The 17,969-nt window shown below is 38.7% G+C and overlaps 1 protein-coding gene across 7 annotated transcripts in view; it reads right to left on the bottom strand.

Moving 5' to 3' along the window:
* The window catches only part of ESRP1 (epithelial splicing regulatory protein 1), a 57,724-nt gene that overhangs the window by 15,838 nt on the left and 23,917 nt on the right, over positions 1 to 17,969 (bottom strand). For 4 of the 7 annotated variants that reach the window (XM_032610640.1, XM_032610638.1, XM_032610635.1 and 1 more), the window contains exons 11-13: positions 16,825 to 17,043; positions 14,384 to 14,582; positions 11,130 to 11,298 (exon numbers count right to left, since the gene is read on the bottom strand). In XM_032610640.1, the coding sequence (XP_032466531.1) occupies positions 11,130 to 11,298; positions 14,384 to 14,582; positions 16,825 to 17,043 (587 nt within the window). The remainder of the gene's footprint in view (positions 1 to 11,129; positions 11,299 to 14,383; positions 14,583 to 16,824; positions 17,044 to 17,969) is intronic. The other 3 variants (XM_032610634.1, XM_032610636.1, XM_032610639.1) reach the window with 1 other exon arrangement.

Below are 17,969 nucleotides of genomic sequence, written 5' to 3'. Positions count from 1 at the left end.
GGGATCAAACTCAGGCCCATGGCAGTGAAAACGTGGTGTCCCAATCACTGGACAGCCAGGGAATTCCCTGGTCAATTGATTTCTGACGAGGGTTCCAAGACAATTTGATGAGGAAAGAAGTCTTTTCAGTAAATGGTGCTGGAACAATGAAATATCCACATGCAAAAGGATGAATTTAGACCTCTACCTCACTCCATATAAAAAATTAATTCAAAATGATAATATACCTAAGTGTAAGAGCTAACACTACACAACTCTTAAAAGAATATGTAGTGGGCTTCCCTGGTGGCACAGTGGTTGAGAGTTCACCTGCCGATGCAGGGGACGTTGGTTCGTGCCCCGGTCCGGGAGGATCCCACATGCTGCGGAGCGGCTGGGCCCGTGAGCCATGGCCACTGAGCCTGTGCGTCCGGAGCCTGTGCTCCGCGACGGGAGAGGCCACAACAGTGAGAGGCCCGCGTACCGCAAAAAAAAATAATAATAATAATAAAAAGAATATGTAGTAATACACTTTCATGACCTTGCATTATATCTGACAACAAAAGTATAAGTGAGAAAAGAAGAAATAGATAAGCTGGACTGCATCAAAACTTAAAACTTTTGTGCTTTAAAGGACTCCATCAAGGAAATGAAAAGACAACCCACAGACTGGGAGAAAATATTTGTAAGTCATATAAGCTCTCCTACCTAGAATATATACAAAAATTTTACAACTAAAAAGCAGTAAGAAAAATAACTCAATTTAAAAATGTGCGGGGACTTCCCTGGTGGTCCAGTGGCTAAAACTCTGCTCTCCCAATGCAGGGGGTCCAGGTTCAATCCCTGGTCAGGGAACTAGATCCCACATGCTGCAACTAAGAGTTCACATGCCGGACTTCCCTGGTGGCGCCGTGGTTAAGGATCCGCCTGTCAATGCAGGGGACACGGGTTTGAGCACTGGTCCGGGAAGATCCCACATGCCGCGGAGCAACTAACTGAGCCTGCGCTCTAGAGCCCGTGAGCCACAACTACTGGGCCTGCGTGCCACAACTACTGAAGCCTGTGCGCCTACAGCCTGTGCTCTGCAAAAAGAGAAACCACCGCAATGAGAAGCCTGCGCACCCCAACAAAGAGTGGCCCCCGCTCGCTACAACTAGAGAAAGCCCGCATGTAGCAATGAAGACCCAATGCCGCCAAAAAAAAAAAGCCAGTCACAGAAGACCACATATGGTATGATTCCATTTATATGAAATATCTGAACAAGCAAATCCATAGAAACAGAAAATAGATTGATAGTTATTTAGGGATGGGGGAGGGGCAAGTAAAGTGGGTAGAAAGGAAGTGAACCGGAGTTTCTACTAATGGACACCAGGTTTCCTTTGGGGGTAATGGGTTACTCTAAAATTAGATTGTTATATTATCTAAAAGTTAGTTTACACAATTGTTCTAAAATTAGCAGCACAACTCTGTAAATACACTAAAAACCACTGAATTGTATACTTAAAATAGGTTAATTTTATGATATGTAAACCACCTTAATAAAGCTGTTTTTAGGACTTCCCTGGTGGTGCCGTGGTTAGGAATCCTCCTGTCAATGCAGAGGACATGGGTTCGAGCCCAGGTCCAGGAAGATCCCACATGCTGCGGAGCAACTAAGCCCATGCACCACAACTACTGAGCCTGTGCTCTAGAGCCCAGGAGCCACAGCTACTGAGCCCACACACCACAACTACTGAAGCCCGCATACCTAGAGCCCGTGCTCCACAACAAGAGAAGCCACCGCAATGAGAAGCTCGCACACAGCAACAAAGAGTAGCCCCTACTCACCGCAACTAGAGAAAGCTCGTGTGCAGCAACGAAGACACAATGCAGCAAAAAATAAATAAATTTATTTATTTAGAAAAATAAGTAAATAAATTAACTTTTCAACTAATCCAATTCAGTTAAGCACAATTTACAGTCAATGTTTGAGATATTTAATGCTTTCCATGGAAAGTTACTCAGTTATCAGAAAATCTTAGCCTTTTTCAAATCCCATATAATTTAAGGAATGGTAGGGAGTGCTGTATGTTTTAAGGGAAACAATTTTAAACATAATAGCTTCAAAGTATAAAGTATGAATGGATTAGGCCATCACCACAGAATAAATGGATTATGCCATCGCCACAGAATAAGGATAATGTAAAAATTATGTGCATTTGCTTTGTGGCGGTGGTTTAGAGAAAGATAAGGAATTTTTTAACCACACCCTAAATAACGGCAAAAAGAGAGCTGTCCATCAAAACAAGACTATGCCAGTAGCTCATCCTAACATTCATTTTAAGTCATTGTTTTGGGTTTTTACCTCCATTTTATCTTTAGTTAGGTTTCAGATTCTCAAGTGTCAGTATTTATCAGTCTCAGATGTACATGGTAACAATAATGTAACTGCTACTCAAAAGCTACAGAGGTTCAAAAATTGATAAAACTACAAAGGAACCCAACGGGTTAGGGGCCAAATGAGTGAGTCAATGTAACCCTGAACTCCGAGGTCCTACAGTGCATGGAGGGACTGTACCACATCACATAAACTAACAAGGAGACTGCACTTGAGCTGGGTAAGAAACCCTGTTGGAGTTGCCTGAATGGGCAAAGAACTGAAGGGAGATGAGAGGAAATGAAGGGAAAAAGTAAATAGCACAAGAAGGGTCTCCCCAAAAGTTTATATTCAGAAAACTGCTAGAGCATCAGAGTTATGAAGATATTACTGCTGAGACTCATTCAGCAAGTCACACTGAGATTGCATTAAGAAATTACTGAGGACTTCCCTGGTGGCGCAGTGGTTAAGAATCCGCCTGCCATTGCAGGGGACATGGGTTTGATCTCTGGTTCGGGAAGATCCCACATGCTGCAGAGCAACTAAGCCCGTGCGCCACAACTACTGAGCCCACGCACCACAACTACTGAAGCCTGCACGCCTAGAGCCCGTGCTCTGCAACAAAGAGAAGCCACTGCAATGAGAAGCCCACGCACAGCAACGAAGAGTAGCCCCCCTCACCACGGCTAGATAAAGCCTGCGTGCAGCAACGAAGACCCAATGCAGCCAAAAATTAAAAACATATTATTAAAAAAAAAAAAAGAAAAAGAAACTACTGAATGAAGCACACCAGTGACTACATTATAAAGTTGGTGAAGATTTCCTCCATGGCAGTACTCCATGTTCTCTCTACGTATTTGGGTAAAAACTTTCAAACCCAATGTACAGAAAAACTATATTTCCCTGAGAATTAATGACTTTCTTTCCTTTGAAATTATGAGTTTTGTAATTCAAGTTTCCTCCTGCTCAGAGCCTATCATTGTTATGCCAATATTAATTTAATTGCCTAAGATTCTGTTGTCAGACTATCAAATATTTCTTCCTATCATATTTTTTCAAATCCTAATTTACATAATCTAATTTTTATAATATTTTATGTACCCTAATAACTCATAGAAAATTCTTTGTAGAGCAGGGAAAGATATGAAAATACTGAAGGCCAGGGTGTCTAACAACACAATATATACTCTATTGGAAATAATTCTCATAACACCCTTTCATCTAATAATTACAAATTACTAAACATTGGTAACACTGATGTTATCAGGTAGCATTCCAAAATAGAAGTAGTCATAGCACGATAATATTCATATTTTGAGGACCTGCCATATTTCTCTAGAGGAGAGAGGATCAAAGCATTATCTGTCCTATTAGAAAAAGAGGTTAAGGGAAAAGAAGACTATATTCTCTCCTCTGGATGAGAGGACATTAACATAGAAAACTAAAACACATTAATTAAAAAACACATAAAAAACATAGAAAATTAAAACACATAAAACACATTTACATAGAAAACATGCCGAGAAGTCTTGCAAAAAGAAATCTGGTTTCTACTTCTTGCAAAATTACTGCACCGAGCCTTTGTATTAAAGTTATTAACACCCCTAGTGTTACAAAGACCATATATTTTTGGAAAGTGACTGGAGAAACAATGTTTTAATCCTAGCAAGTGCAAAAGATGGAGTCACTTTTCACGTAGGAAACTTCTGAACTAACTTGTTCATCTGAAATGAACAATCTCAAGAAGGATGACTTTTCAACATTCTTTTTGAGTTTAATACTGAGGCAGAAGGACTGATGATCACATCTGGATTCTCAATTTCTGTTAGCTCTTCCTAAAGGCTGTACAAGCTGCTCTGTGCGTGTGCATCTACCTCTTGGAGAAAGTTTAAGTAACCAACAAATATAAAAACACTTCGGAAGGAATAAAGAAATCTTCTAAGAATCTATTTCACTGAAATTGTAAGCAAATTTAGGTACTGTCAAAATAGTTTGGTAACTAAACTTACCCTAATTATGTCAAAGATTACCAAAAACGAACAAAAAAACCCCCTACTACAGTTATCATAATATGCTCCAAATACATAGTAAAGTTAGACTGCTTACTCAAAACAAGAATTGCCCTCACAAAGCTTCATTTTAAATTTGACAACTGAATCCTATAGAAGAAATTATTTTATAAGTAATCTTTTTGCTTGATTTAAAGTATAAAATGATAACAACTGATCTTCTTACATGTTTAGAAAACAGTAACATTTTTAAAAGTAATATTTTGATGAAAAATCTAGATGAAGAAGGAAGCAAAACACACTGTTAACCGTGGACATTTGTAACAGAAGTAACAAAAGACAACAATTTCCAGAGAGGCACATTTACAGAAGTTATTATTTTGTAAACTATTTTGGCGTTCTGTTTTTTAAATGAGCTTTTGTCTTGTTTTGGAATAGGAATAGCATACAACATTGAAAGGTACAAATACAGAGCCAGCAGTATGACTCCATCACACCCCTCCCCCTCCAGATCAGAACCTCTCCAGAAGCAATCCCATTCTAGCGTCGTGGTTATTATGATTTGATTATTTTGAACTTAAATGGAAAATGTTTGCTAATAAAGCAATTTTGCTTTTGGTTTAAAAAAAGGCAGCTTAGGGGCTTCCCTGGTGGCACAGTGGTTAAGAATCTGCCTGCCAATGCAGGGGACACAGCTTCCAGCCCTGGTCCGGGAAGATCCCACATGCCATGGAGCAATTAAGCCCATGCGCCACAACTAATGAGCCTGTGCTTTAGAGCCTGTGAGCCACAACTACTGAGCCCACGCTCTAGAGCCAGCAAGCCACAACTACTGAAGCCCGTGAGCCTAGAGCCCAAGCTCCACAAGAGAAGACACCGCAATGAGAAGCCCTCACACCACAACAAAGAGTAGCCCCTGTGCAGAAACAAAGACCCAAAGCAGCCAAAAGAAAAAAAAAGGCGGCTTAAAAGACCACATAACACACAGTAAAGAAAATCAAAAGTCATTACTCTGTATTATTAGATAAAATCCATAGACAAATGTCAATTTTTCCTTTTAGCCTATATCAAGGTAATGTCTTAAAGATATACCAAGGAAACGCTTAAATAGGGCAACGGAGGCAAAATAGGTCTATCAACATTGGCACATGTGTTTTCGTTAAGTTCTGCTTTAACTAAAGTCATTAATGCTTAAGAATAAGGTGCTTAATTTAAAGATATATTGGGCACATAAACAGCAACAGGTGAAAGAAATGATCTCTAGGTTTTTGTGCTTTAAAATGTTCTGCAGGTAAGGGTATAGCAGGGTACGCATGGAAACAGATGATACAAGATTGGGAAATATTGATATTGTTGAAATTGGGTAATAAATATTCTCCCAAATTATGTTAGTTTGAAAATTTCTGTAATAGATTCTTTTAAAGTTATGCTTGAAAATAACATGTATAATACCATCCCCATTTTGTAAGAAAAAAAATCCTTAGGGAAAAAAACCTTACACATTGAAATCAATCAAGTGTTTGGGGTAATGAAATTTTTTTTTCCTTGAAGTTCACTGCACTTGATAATTTTCTACAATGCTGAAAAGAATTTTAAGCATATTTTAAATTCCCTGGACTGCTCATCATATGAATAAGGTCTTTAGACTAACAAATGACTATTCCATGAAACTACACTGAATTCTCAGGGACTGATAGTATAGACTGAGTTGCCCACAGCAGTTCCTGCTTACATCATTTAGCAATGTCATTCAAACTAAAAAAAAAAAGAAAAAAAAAGAGTTGTTCCCACCAACAAAAATAATCTGGTGCTTCTCCATTGTAACAACATTGCCTGATATTGCATTAATATTGCATTGTTACAATGTTCTAGTATAATTTCACTGCATGCCGAGTTCCAGTTTGCATTTGTGGCACTAAATGTTTAACTTATAAAAAGAATTCTTTCTTTTTCTTAGTCCTATCAGAAAGCTTTTGGGACTTCCCTGGTGGTCCAGTGGTAAAAAATCCGCCTTTCAATGCAGGGGATGCAAGTTCGATCCCTGGTCAGGGAACTAAGATCCCACATGTGGCGGGGCAGCTAAGCCCGCATGCCACAACTACTGAGCTCCCGCGCCTCAAAGAGAGAGCCTGCATGCCACAAACTACAGAGCCCATGTGCTCTGGAGCCTGTCCTGCAACGAAAGATCCCACATGCATCAAGGAAGACCCCGCGTTCTGCAACTAAGACCTGATGCAGCCAAAAATAAATAAAATACATACTAAAAAAAGAGAAAGCTTTCAATAAGTAAATTAGAAAGTAAATTTAACTTTACATTTGGTTGTCAAATGTTACCACTGTGAGAAACTACTTAAAGTGATATGGAACGCCTCTGTACTGTTTGTTACAACCTTGTGAACCTATACTTATCTCAATAACAAAAGGAAACTGGAATAAGAAAGCCAAGTGTTCAAAATAGGAAATGCATGCATCTCTCAGAGGCTTGGTATTCTTTTTGGCTCAAGTGCAAAGAATTTCAGAATAGAATACAAGAACACCACACAACAAACCAAGCATTGCAGAATGCCTCAATATTACTAAATATACGTATTCATTGCTTGGGTAGAAAGAATGATTTTACAAGTAATGGTTATGTGAAAAACATAAAAGTCCCCTCCCACACCTCCCAAACCTTTCTCATGGGTATGCAAGTAAAGCATCACTCATTAAAAATGTCAAACATCCCTTGCCCTCTCTTTTGGTTCAAGGTGATATGTTATTATTTATAACATCTAAAAGACATTTATGTTAATTCTTTCTTTAAATCACATGACATTTGTTTGAAGACTCAGCATGTGTCTTACCTGTGCTACAGCTTTGATGCAAAAGAGAATATTCTTTTCTAAGAAAAATGAGAGGTCAGAACAAAAGGTAGGACTTTATGTAATGGGAGAGACAAGGTGTGATAAAACAGAGTTCTGAGTAATAAGCAGGGTGGGCATGAACAGATAGTCCCTTCTAATTCTTCTGTACCCTGGGCTAAGCTCTGGGATACTGGGTAACCGAAATCTTCTTCCAAGGGGTGAAAGGAAAAACCAGTGTTCATAATCAGAAAATAGAACCACTTGCTTTAATTTCACTTGCTCTTCAAGATGCTGTTGTTACAGCCACACATTTAGACTGCTAAAAACTCATTTAACAATGAGTTTTTAAACAAAAAGAAAGCAATTCACTGGTTCACTGTTTTCTCCTTAAATGTTCCTCAAGTAACCCAAATCCTTATGATGAAATACCCATCATAGGTTCTATCTCCAAATATACCAAGTTAGAGGAAATAAAATATGAACAAATGCCCACTAGCTGAAGGAGCCCTTTGAAGTCACTGACTTTGCACAGGGATGAACTCTGTCAGCTACTCTACACCAGAAAGGGTCCATATTTTATTAACCCTAATATTCCCAGTATGTCGCACACAGAGGTACTAAATTATAGTTTGCCCAGATAAATTCAAAGTTAAAAACAGTAAAACCAGTTACTGTTTTTGAGGGGCATACTTTTAAAAGTCTGCAAAATGTTAGCATATTGATGTTTTAAAGTAATGAACATGTGCATAATCTGAAGTCAAACGGACATATTTCATTTAGAAAGTGGATAACACATTTTAAATCAACTATACTCCAAGGTACGCTGGCCTCTCACTGCTGTGGCCTCTCCTGTCGCGGAGCACAGGCTCCGGACGCGCAGGCTCAGCAGCCATGGCTTACGGGCCCAGCCGCTCCGTGTCACGCGGGATCTTCCCGGACCGGGGCACGAACCCGTGTCCCCTGCATCAGCAGGCGGACTCTCAACCACTGCACCACCAGGGAAGCCCAATAAAATTTTTTTAAAAATTAAAAAAAGTGGAGGGACAATATTGTGTAATAAACCATAATGGAAAAGAATATATAACTGAATCACTTTGCTGTACAGCAGAAATTAACACAATACTGTAAATCAATATACTTCAATGAAATATAAAAATGGAGGGAATTTAATTTTTTTTAATTTAAAAAGAGACAAACTCCAGAGCTTCTGATTCAGTATCTTGTTTTAGCCTAAAGTATGCTATCTCACACTTTCCTATGTATCAGAGAATAGGCCAAAATATACTTAAACATTTACATTACAGAGCCTCAAATGCCTTACAGTCATGTGATGTTAGAAATTAATGGCTTTCTCCCAAAACTGTAAAATATTTTATCGTTTTTGGAATTTGCTTTTTAAATTATTACAGATTTTAAGTATGGTTAACACCACATCCCCATGTTTGAACACTTTGTGTCAGTAATTTCACTAGAATTAGGGAAATGTAAATTAAGAGAGTGAATCATACTAGGAGTTATTTGGAAATATTAATTTAAATATAACACACATGACTTTTGATTTTAAAATCCCACTCCTGTGAAACTGTTCTACAGAAATCGAAGTATTTAAAGATCAATACAAGTTTTGTTTAACAGAAAAATAAAATTAAATGTCTATAAAAATAAAGGAATTGTTAAATTATGATATATTTTCATTCTTGGGATATCATATGGAAGTTACAAGAGTGAGGTATATATACAGATATTCCTTAGGAAAGAAGTCAATGACATACTGGCAAGTTAAAACAAACAAACAGACAAAACAAAACAGCGGGCAGTATGTTAGTACGCCACATTATTTACAAGCACGCAGATACGTGTATGTTATCAAACTGATAGTAGTGGTTACTTTTGGACTTGGTGTTGTGTAGAATGGGAGTCTACTTTTACTCACTACTTCTATCCTCTTAGACTTAATAATGAGGACATTACAAACTTTAAAACCACTAGTAGAAAAAAAAAACCACTAGTAGAAAAAAATTAAATATAAGCAGGGGCCCAAAATTACAGGAGCTATTAAGCCATAAATGTCAGTTCCGTTTGCCTTTGGGGCTTCAATTCAAGACTCAAGTTCCCATCTCACTATGATGGAAAACTATTTCTAAGAGATTCCTTCTTTTAACAGTGTCCAGATAGCAAGGCAATGGTGGAACTGGATACTTTGCAAGTGTATTATAGGCACAAGAAATTGCACCAGGCATCCGGTGGCACAACGCATTCCACTCCTGACATTCTGATGGTGTAAGACAGGAAGACAGAGATCTTTCTTATAACCAGAGCCACTACCAGCAAGTGACTGTCACATGGTCTAGAGAAGGTGACAGATTGGGATTGGGCTGGGTGTCTGACATGGTACTCAACCATGAACAATTAACAATTACTCATGCTTCTGAGCCCTTTTTCAAGCTTTCAAAAGATGGCCAGCTGATGATTATCATGGCTTTCTCCCTATTCTTCTTCCCCAGGAGAATAAAGAACATTTTCAAATCACAAAACAAAACAAACAAAAGGAACATTTTCAATAGCATTAATGAATGTTTCTAAAAAAATTAAACAAATTTAATTAATAGTGGCTACCAGCTTCACTGCTACCAAGATTCCAAAGTTCTTGCTCCCTATTGGGAAACTGCAGATGGAGAGAGAATAAAAAATACAGCGTGACAGGGAATCCCCTGGCGGTCCAGTGGTTAGGACCCCACACCTCCACTACAGGGAGCCTGGGTTCGATCCCTGGTCGGGGAAGTAAGATCCTACAAGTCACGAAGCAAGGCCAGAAAAACAAATAAACAAAAAAAAAAAACCACACAGAGATCAGATAGGTAAGTTCCAGGCCACTTATCAAAAACCTCACATATACATTGGTGGATGTACTCAAAACATTTATTTTAAATAGCTTGAGAAGGAAAAAACAAGGCCTGGTATACTTATAAAAATTTTTGAGCAATATTGCTTGTGCCAAAGTAAAATTTTATTTTAATGAAGTGAACTGGTTAGTAGCTAAACACTTTTTTTTTTTTTTTTTTTGGGTTTGCAGCATGTGGGATCTTCCCCAACCAGGGATCAAACATGGGCCCCCTCCAGCGGAGGTGCGGAGTCCCAATCAATGGACTGCCACGGAAGTCCAAACAAAGACTTTAAAAAAAAAATTTTTTTTTTTTTTGAAAAGAAAATTGAGAACGAGAGGTCATTATATATACAAGTTAGAATCACAGGCAATCAGACCTGGGAGGGACTCCAAAAGTGTGGCTGATCTGATCATTTTGTAACAACCAGAAAGGTCAAGTGAATTGCCTCAGGTAGAAGAACAGATGAGACCAAAACTCGGGTCTCCCAATTTCCAGACTGACAAATTTCTCTCCATTATATCCTGCTGCCTCCAAGAAATTGAGGACAACTAAAAATAATCAGATTTAAAATATGTAGATTCTAATAAAGTACTGAATAATCTCATTCTGGACTTGTTAGTAAAGATTCAGAGAGGAAAGAATACAAGCCCTATAAAATTTAAAACAACAGTTTTTATTTATTTTGGGTTGACATGAATTCATGGTACTTAAAAATATAATTGTCATCATCATGGATTTTCCCATTTGTAATTCATTCACGTGATACTGCCACCCTATTAGAATGATTACTGTGCTACTAACAACCCTAAAATAGGAGGAAAAATGGAAAGTTGTATCCACACGTAACCTAAAGTATCACGCTGAAAATAGATGGTTAAAAAATAAACATTTTGGTTTGTCTTGAAACAACCTTCTTGGTCAGAGATATGAGCAGAAACTGTTGCTGGTCATGCTAACCTTCAACGTGGCAGACAACATTCTTTTGTGAACTCAGGCAGCGGCTACTAAAGGAGTCCTTTGTTTCTGTCCCTCATTTCCACTTCCATCAGAGCCTTACCTGGGGTAGTACGCTGTGTAGTTCATGAAGAGCTGGGTGCCTGCTGGGTAGTATGCTGTGGAGGGCTGCAGTGCTCGTGGATTCAAGAGCACAGAGGGCTGATAAATGGCAGCTTCAGGAGGAATAACGGCTGCAGGAGCTGGAAATGTGTAGGAGGGAGGAGACAGGCCTAAATAAGCAAAGAGAGAGACCTTGAGATATATTTGTAGTAGTTGACACATGTGCTAGCACTAAAGCTACAAGGTCGCTGTTCCATATATACATTCGAAAGAAAGAGACCAGTTCTGTATACCATCCCAAGCATCTTCCTCTTGCTTATATAGATAACACCTAGAAGCAATCTCAAATCTCACACACTCCGTCAACCTAAAGAACGGTTCTTAGTCTGAAACTTGGAAAAACCAGTATCAAGTGGACTTTCAAGTCTTTGCAACCATTTCATGACACGTGATTTTTTTTTCCCCCACTCCTAAGTGCCAGTTACCACAAAGTAACTCTTTGAGGAAAGAAACATGGGACAGACTGACATTTAGTGTAACTTCAGACCAAAAGCTGGGTTTTTTCCCCCTTTGAGCACTAGGCTGCTTGTTCATATTGTTATCTACTCTATAGGACAACATGAAGACAGTTATGATAAAACACTATTCACCAGGACCATGTATTATGCCAAAGCATAGACTGTGCCAGAGTAAACTGACCTAAAAGGAGTAGATTAACTCTGGATCATGTACACTTCAAGGCAACCCGGAAGATGGGTTTTTGACGCTAATCTACATCTTCAGACCAGTCTAAAAAATCAAAAAATCCAATCTGGGAGATAACCCTGTGCAAGTCTTCCTGAGAGTCAGCTGATTCAGATTAAATAGAAAGTAGAAAGGATGGAATTCCTTTGTCTTCTGGTTATGCAACATCTTCAAGGCCCGGTAACTCACTTAAGTCAGACCACTTGCTGGTCACTAATGTGTAGGATGAACACAACCCTCCAAGCCATCTGCACCCAACAGAATAGATAACTGAGAGGTTGACTGAATTTGGAATTCCTGACTTTAATTTTCAAACCTAGAACCACCTAATATATGTTGCAAATAGCTGAAGCCCACTGGATAATTTTCACAGGAAAATCTCTACTGTCTTTTGCTCTTCTTATGAGCTTCTATATGTCTATGGAGATGAGTGAGTCAGCTGAATATAGGTACATAAACCCAAGACCTGGGAATTCCCTGGTGGCCTGGTGGTTAGGATTCCAGGGCTTTCACTGCTATGGCCCAGGTTCAATGCCTGTCAGGGAATTGAGGTCCTGAAAGCTGTGTGGCACGGCCAAAAAAACCCAAAAACAGACAAACAAACAAAAAAACCCAAGACCAACATATTGATTTCATATTCAATTTTTGGGTACCTCCTTCATACCCATCAAAAATTGCTACATGGTAGATACCTAATGTAGATAATTTTAAAATTATGATCCCTGGCCTAAAAGAGTCCACAAAAAGGACAAACAGAACAAACCGAGGCACCTAAGTCATAAAGAGATTGTCACCTAAAGCGAGTTGGCAGGAAAAAGAAAGTCCAGTAGAACAAGCATATTAGCATGCATAAATTAGAATTCTGATTTTTTAATGAGTGAACTCTTCCACTAAATTGACAAATGGCCAAATTTTAAATAAAATTTTTAGAAAGTATTAAAAGATATGGAAATATATTTTATGTAAAAATGCATTTAGATTTTTTAAAAAAAAATTTTTTTTTTTTTTGGGCCGTGCATGGTGCAGCATGCAGGATCTTACTTCCCCAAAGAGGGACTGGAACCGTGCCCCCTGCAGTGGAAGTGCAGAGTCTTAACCACTGGACTGCCAAGGAAATTATTATTATTTTAGGGCTTGTGAGGGGGAAAAGGGAAGAAGTAAAAATCTTACGAAGTCTGTAATGATGACTTTTCCACCAGGAAGAGAGGAGTAAAAGGATATCACAGCAGAAGAATTTGGGTTATACATGATGGAGAAATTCCCTTATCTCATAATGCTTGACAGATTATCAGTATGGGAAATTGTAAAAGTTACTGATATTATCAGTGGTTTATGGACAGGAAACCTACAACTAAGATTACATTAAGATATCCACTTAAGCCCAATCATGAATTTTTAAAACTTGATACTCATTTATGATCAACTCTTAAGATATCCACCAATAGCAAGCAGCAGATAAATGGAACATTAGCAGTTAGGAATTCCAAGGGAAATAAAGGATTAAGCCCTACTGAATGTCCTATGAATAATACTTTATCAAATAGGTTTATTGGTGTAGATCCCTCTTTACTAGAAAGTGATGTCGTAACACTCCCCACTTTATTGGAATCAAGCACATAATCCAGTTTACTTTCTCAGTTATCTTTGGACTGTATTCCAAGTGCTACTTTCTTTAAACATACCCAGCATGCTTCCTAACAAGGTATGTCTTACTCAAAAGTGAAAACTTGGTCAGAAAATTCAAGTTTTAAACATCAGATCCCCAAATGTTCCTTAGTCACAAACCGGAACTTGGTCTCCCGACTAAAGGGCTTATTCCTCTCAAACAGGATTCCAGATGGCGTGCACCCAGGTGCCAATGAGCAACAGCATGGCTTGATATTAAGCACTGATCCTGCGATCCAATGGTAACTTCGGCTAATTTATTTACGCATTTGTATCTTTTTTTTTGTTTTTTACTAACTTGCTTATTCCAGATATCCTGGAGAGCAAGAGGGATGCTCTTCAGGTTATCCTTCCCCCAAAATACTTACTGCTCAAAAAAATTAAAAATGCAAAATGGGCATCAACTCGCCCTTCTTTAAAAAACACAAAACAAAAAAGCTTAATGTGTTGCAGGAAAAAAAAAAAGGATCTGTCCATACTTACTTTACCTTTAAATGTTATGTATTTAATATGTAATATTTATTACGTATTAAAGTATCTACATAGCCAGGTTGTCTCCCAGAGTCAGTGCTTATCTTGAGCACACTAAGCTTCAGAAATCAAGTGCTTATCACTGGAAAAGCAAGAATATAATCTGAAAGGAGGTATTTGTAGAATCTCTAATTATGGGTGTCCACAACCAAGGTCTTAAATGATTACCAGATACTACCGATTTCAGATGGGAAAGACTTATGTAACCACCTCACCTGCCTTAGAAAGAACCAGGGGCACAGAAAGTTATGAAAGCAGCTTAAGCACCTACCAGCATATAGCGTAGAATAGCGCCAAGACCCAAGAAAAACTTACATGGTAACTTACATGGCGGTGGGGATAAGCCATTTCGATTTAAAGTGCCCCCCATTAACACAAAGTTCATCTCCTCAGCTGAACACTGAAAGACTTCAACATATCTGTCCTTCATGGTTTTTTTATGACACTTCTGTGCAGCCATAAATGCTCTGTCCGCAGACTTCATCTGGATAAAGGCATCTCCTGATGGGCGTCCCTGAGCACGTGGGGGAAGAATAAAAACAAAAGGAGACTGTCTCCTTCAACAAGGAAGTGGTTGCTTACAAAACATGCACAGTGACAATCACCCATAGTACAGACATTTTAGCCATAACATCTGGGTGACAGTATGATCTACTGAAATCAGACTTATGTTTCGTCACCTAATCAACAGAATTGCCCACAAAACCTTGAAGAAATAGTTTTGAGAGCTCATAGCTGAATGTGATCCTTTTTGATTTTTATCGATTAGAATTAGATTTATGGACTTTTGCAAACATCTCCTTGTGACTGCAGTTTCAAAGTAGAGGCTTGTATACTGGGTTTTTCCTTTCTGAAAAATCCGATTAAATCTTACTCAATTGAGAAAAGCTAGTAACAGAACCAGTATTAGAGCTTTACGCATCCTCCTACATGAAACTGAACAAACCACTGCTCTCTTCTGTCTTTCAAGTCTGTCTCTCACTGACCTGCAACATCCCTTCCCCTTCTCCCTGAAGCCTAGATTGGAATGTGGCTTGCGGATAGGGAAGGAGGAGAGGAATTGGGAGTTGCAAAGCACAGTGAAGGGTGGTGAGAGCCGTTATCATCAGCATTGCTTGGGAGCCCTTCTCTCACCTCTTCCCTTGCATCTCTGTTTCAAACCTTGGCCGACAGATGTTTATAGACATTTCCTCTGTTACTAATAGCTTGCTAAAAATCCTATTTAAAACAAAGCTGGTAGATGTCTGCTCCACAGAACCAGAATGCCTTAGTTTTCTTTAGCATAGACATTTCATGGGAGAGAAAAAAGGCACAACCAGCTTATAAGACTCCTTTTTTATTTTATGGATTTCTTTAAAGTCTCTAAGGGACTAGTTATTGCGAATTATTACCATGCAAGTTACCATAAGAGTTACCATACCAGGGAAGTTAAGGACACCAGGGAAACCCAGTCCAAGATGGAAAACTAACATCTTCGAGGCAGCTAAGAGCTTGTCCATCATCAAAGAAGCATTTCTCCCAAGTGTAGTCAAATAGGTCACAGGGTCAATGAGAGGCAAATCTGTCTACTGTTGTTAATCATAGAGTAATAATAGCCCCTAGGTTATTAGAACTGGTGACTCAGAGAGAACCCGAACAATTCCCTGGCGATGCTGAACTGTGGGGAATTTTACCCAAAACGAATCCCATCAGTGAAGCATGCCGAGAGGACTCCTAGTCAGATAAAATGCTGCATAGCTTCATATTGACGTGAGAGTTCGAATGAGCACGTGCCGGTGTGGAACACCAGACAGAGGCTCAATGTTTTCTGATTCCTTGTACCCAGTGGCACGCACCTTCCGGTGAGACAGGATTATGGTTATGAATGTGACCAAATCATCACATGAAAAGAGAAAGTGGGAAGCTAGCAGTTTAGAAAAAATTGGTGTTTGTAATACAAACCTATATTCAGACTACGATGCACAGAAAACATCTTACTTTCAAAAACTGACACTTCGCTTTTAATAAAGAGTTCCAAAATTTTAATTAGAACTACGTGCTTTATGGGTTTTTAAAGTCCTGCTTGTGATGGCACAAAATACTGGCAAATTGCCCAGCAACTAATACAATTAATTTTATTTAAAAAATGAGAGATACCAAGCCAGGAACTACTTTTAATATGCTTAGCATATATATATTGCATACTATAAGAAGCCGATTAGATTTTGATAGAGGATTCTCAACAATTCACTAACACATCTGAGCGCCTTTTAAGATCACATAGTGTTCTAGGTGGTATAGATACAAGTTATTTTGGAGTTTGTACTCTACTGAATGTAATTTGATATCTACTATATATATGTGAAATAAAATAAGTCATTTCTAAACAGTCTATGGATACAAAATACTTAGGAGCACAGACATGCTCCTTGGTTTATATATTGTCTATGATTGCTTTCACACTACAGCAGCAGAGCTGCAGACTTCAGTAACTGCAACAGTAAAATGTTGTATTAGACTGGTAATGTATTTGTCTCCTACCCGATGCTATTGATAGTTTGATGGATATATGTGATGATGGAATCAGAGCTGAATTTGAATTACCATACCAATGATAGCATTCTTTCCAGAGTTCATCTTAAAGACCCCTTGCATTTATAGTTAAATCTTTCCTTTAAGATTTACTATACAACCAATGAACATTTGTTACCTTTTTATCGGAAGGGTGTATTTAATAAGAATAAGCAAATCAGTTTTCCTGTAAGTGACTTTCTTACCTGGTGATTCAATACCATGTGGACCCCATGAGTCCGAATATCGGTGGAAAATTCCCCCAGAAAGTCCAGGATATCCTCAATTGTGGCTGCATAGGGAAGACCTCGAAGGCGTATACAGTCTCTAATGTTTGTAGGGGGCACAAATTGCTGAGGTAGTACTGGAATAATGGGAGGGGTTGGAAGTGGAATGAGAGGGGCCGAGGAGAATCGATTCAGCACCTGTAGTCAAAGCAAAATAGAAGTGGTTTAGAGCCCCGCTACTCCAATGTTGTCTGCAGACCAGTGCTGACATCCCTGGAGAACTGCTAGAAATGCATAATCTCAGCTCCACCCTGACCTAGTCTTTATGAATCTGCAGTTTAACAAGATCCCCAGGTGATCCACAAGCATGTTAAAGTTTGAGAAGCACTTGTGGAGAAAGTTGTTCATGCTTTTCAGCTGGGAAAGCATGACACCAAATTTTGTGAGATGCCTGCTGAGGTATACACCACACACAACACAATGCACTTAGATTAAGGACTTATCCACCTGGACAAATGTCTCACTATCTGCCTTGAGACAATCTGTTGCTTTTATAAGAATCGGGACATACTGTTAAAATGTGGACTTATGTACAACCTATTAGATTTCATTTCACTAGTGTTTCTCTCAATATTGTCTTCACATTCCACCTCCAAACCCAAGAAATATAAAGAAAATGACCCAGCAAAATAACGACGGTCAAACAGTGAATGTATTATATTAAAATATGTCACATTTATAACAATGTATAAAGCAGAAGGCAGAATGGCTGGGTAATGTCAACCTGAAAAAAATCAATTAGTGAAAATAAAAATAATCACGTGAATTTGAGACAGTGGTAAAACAGCGGATCTTGACTATATTATATATACATTTTTTTTTTTTTTTAAATTTTTTGGCCATACTGCACAGCATGTGGGATCTTAATTCCCCAACCCGTGCCTCCCTGCACTGGAAGGCGGAGTCTTAACCACTGGACAGTCGGGGAAGTCCCTTGACTACCTTTTAAATTCACGGAATCCCGCTATCTTGAGAATGGATGCCAGGTCAGGTACAGTTTGGAGAAAGAACTGCTCCCAGGCAAAACTCATGTTACAAGGTTGTTGTCTACTTTTGTCTTAGTT

The sequence above is a fragment of the Phocoena sinus genome, chromosome 17 (assembly GCF_008692025.1).
Source record: "Phocoena sinus isolate mPhoSin1 chromosome 17, mPhoSin1.pri, whole genome shotgun sequence".
Lineage (NCBI taxonomy): Eukaryota > Metazoa > Chordata > Mammalia > Artiodactyla > Phocoenidae > Phocoena > Phocoena sinus.
Note: the sequence above shows the minus strand (reverse complement) of the source record. Positions and strands in the feature narration are given on the sequence as shown.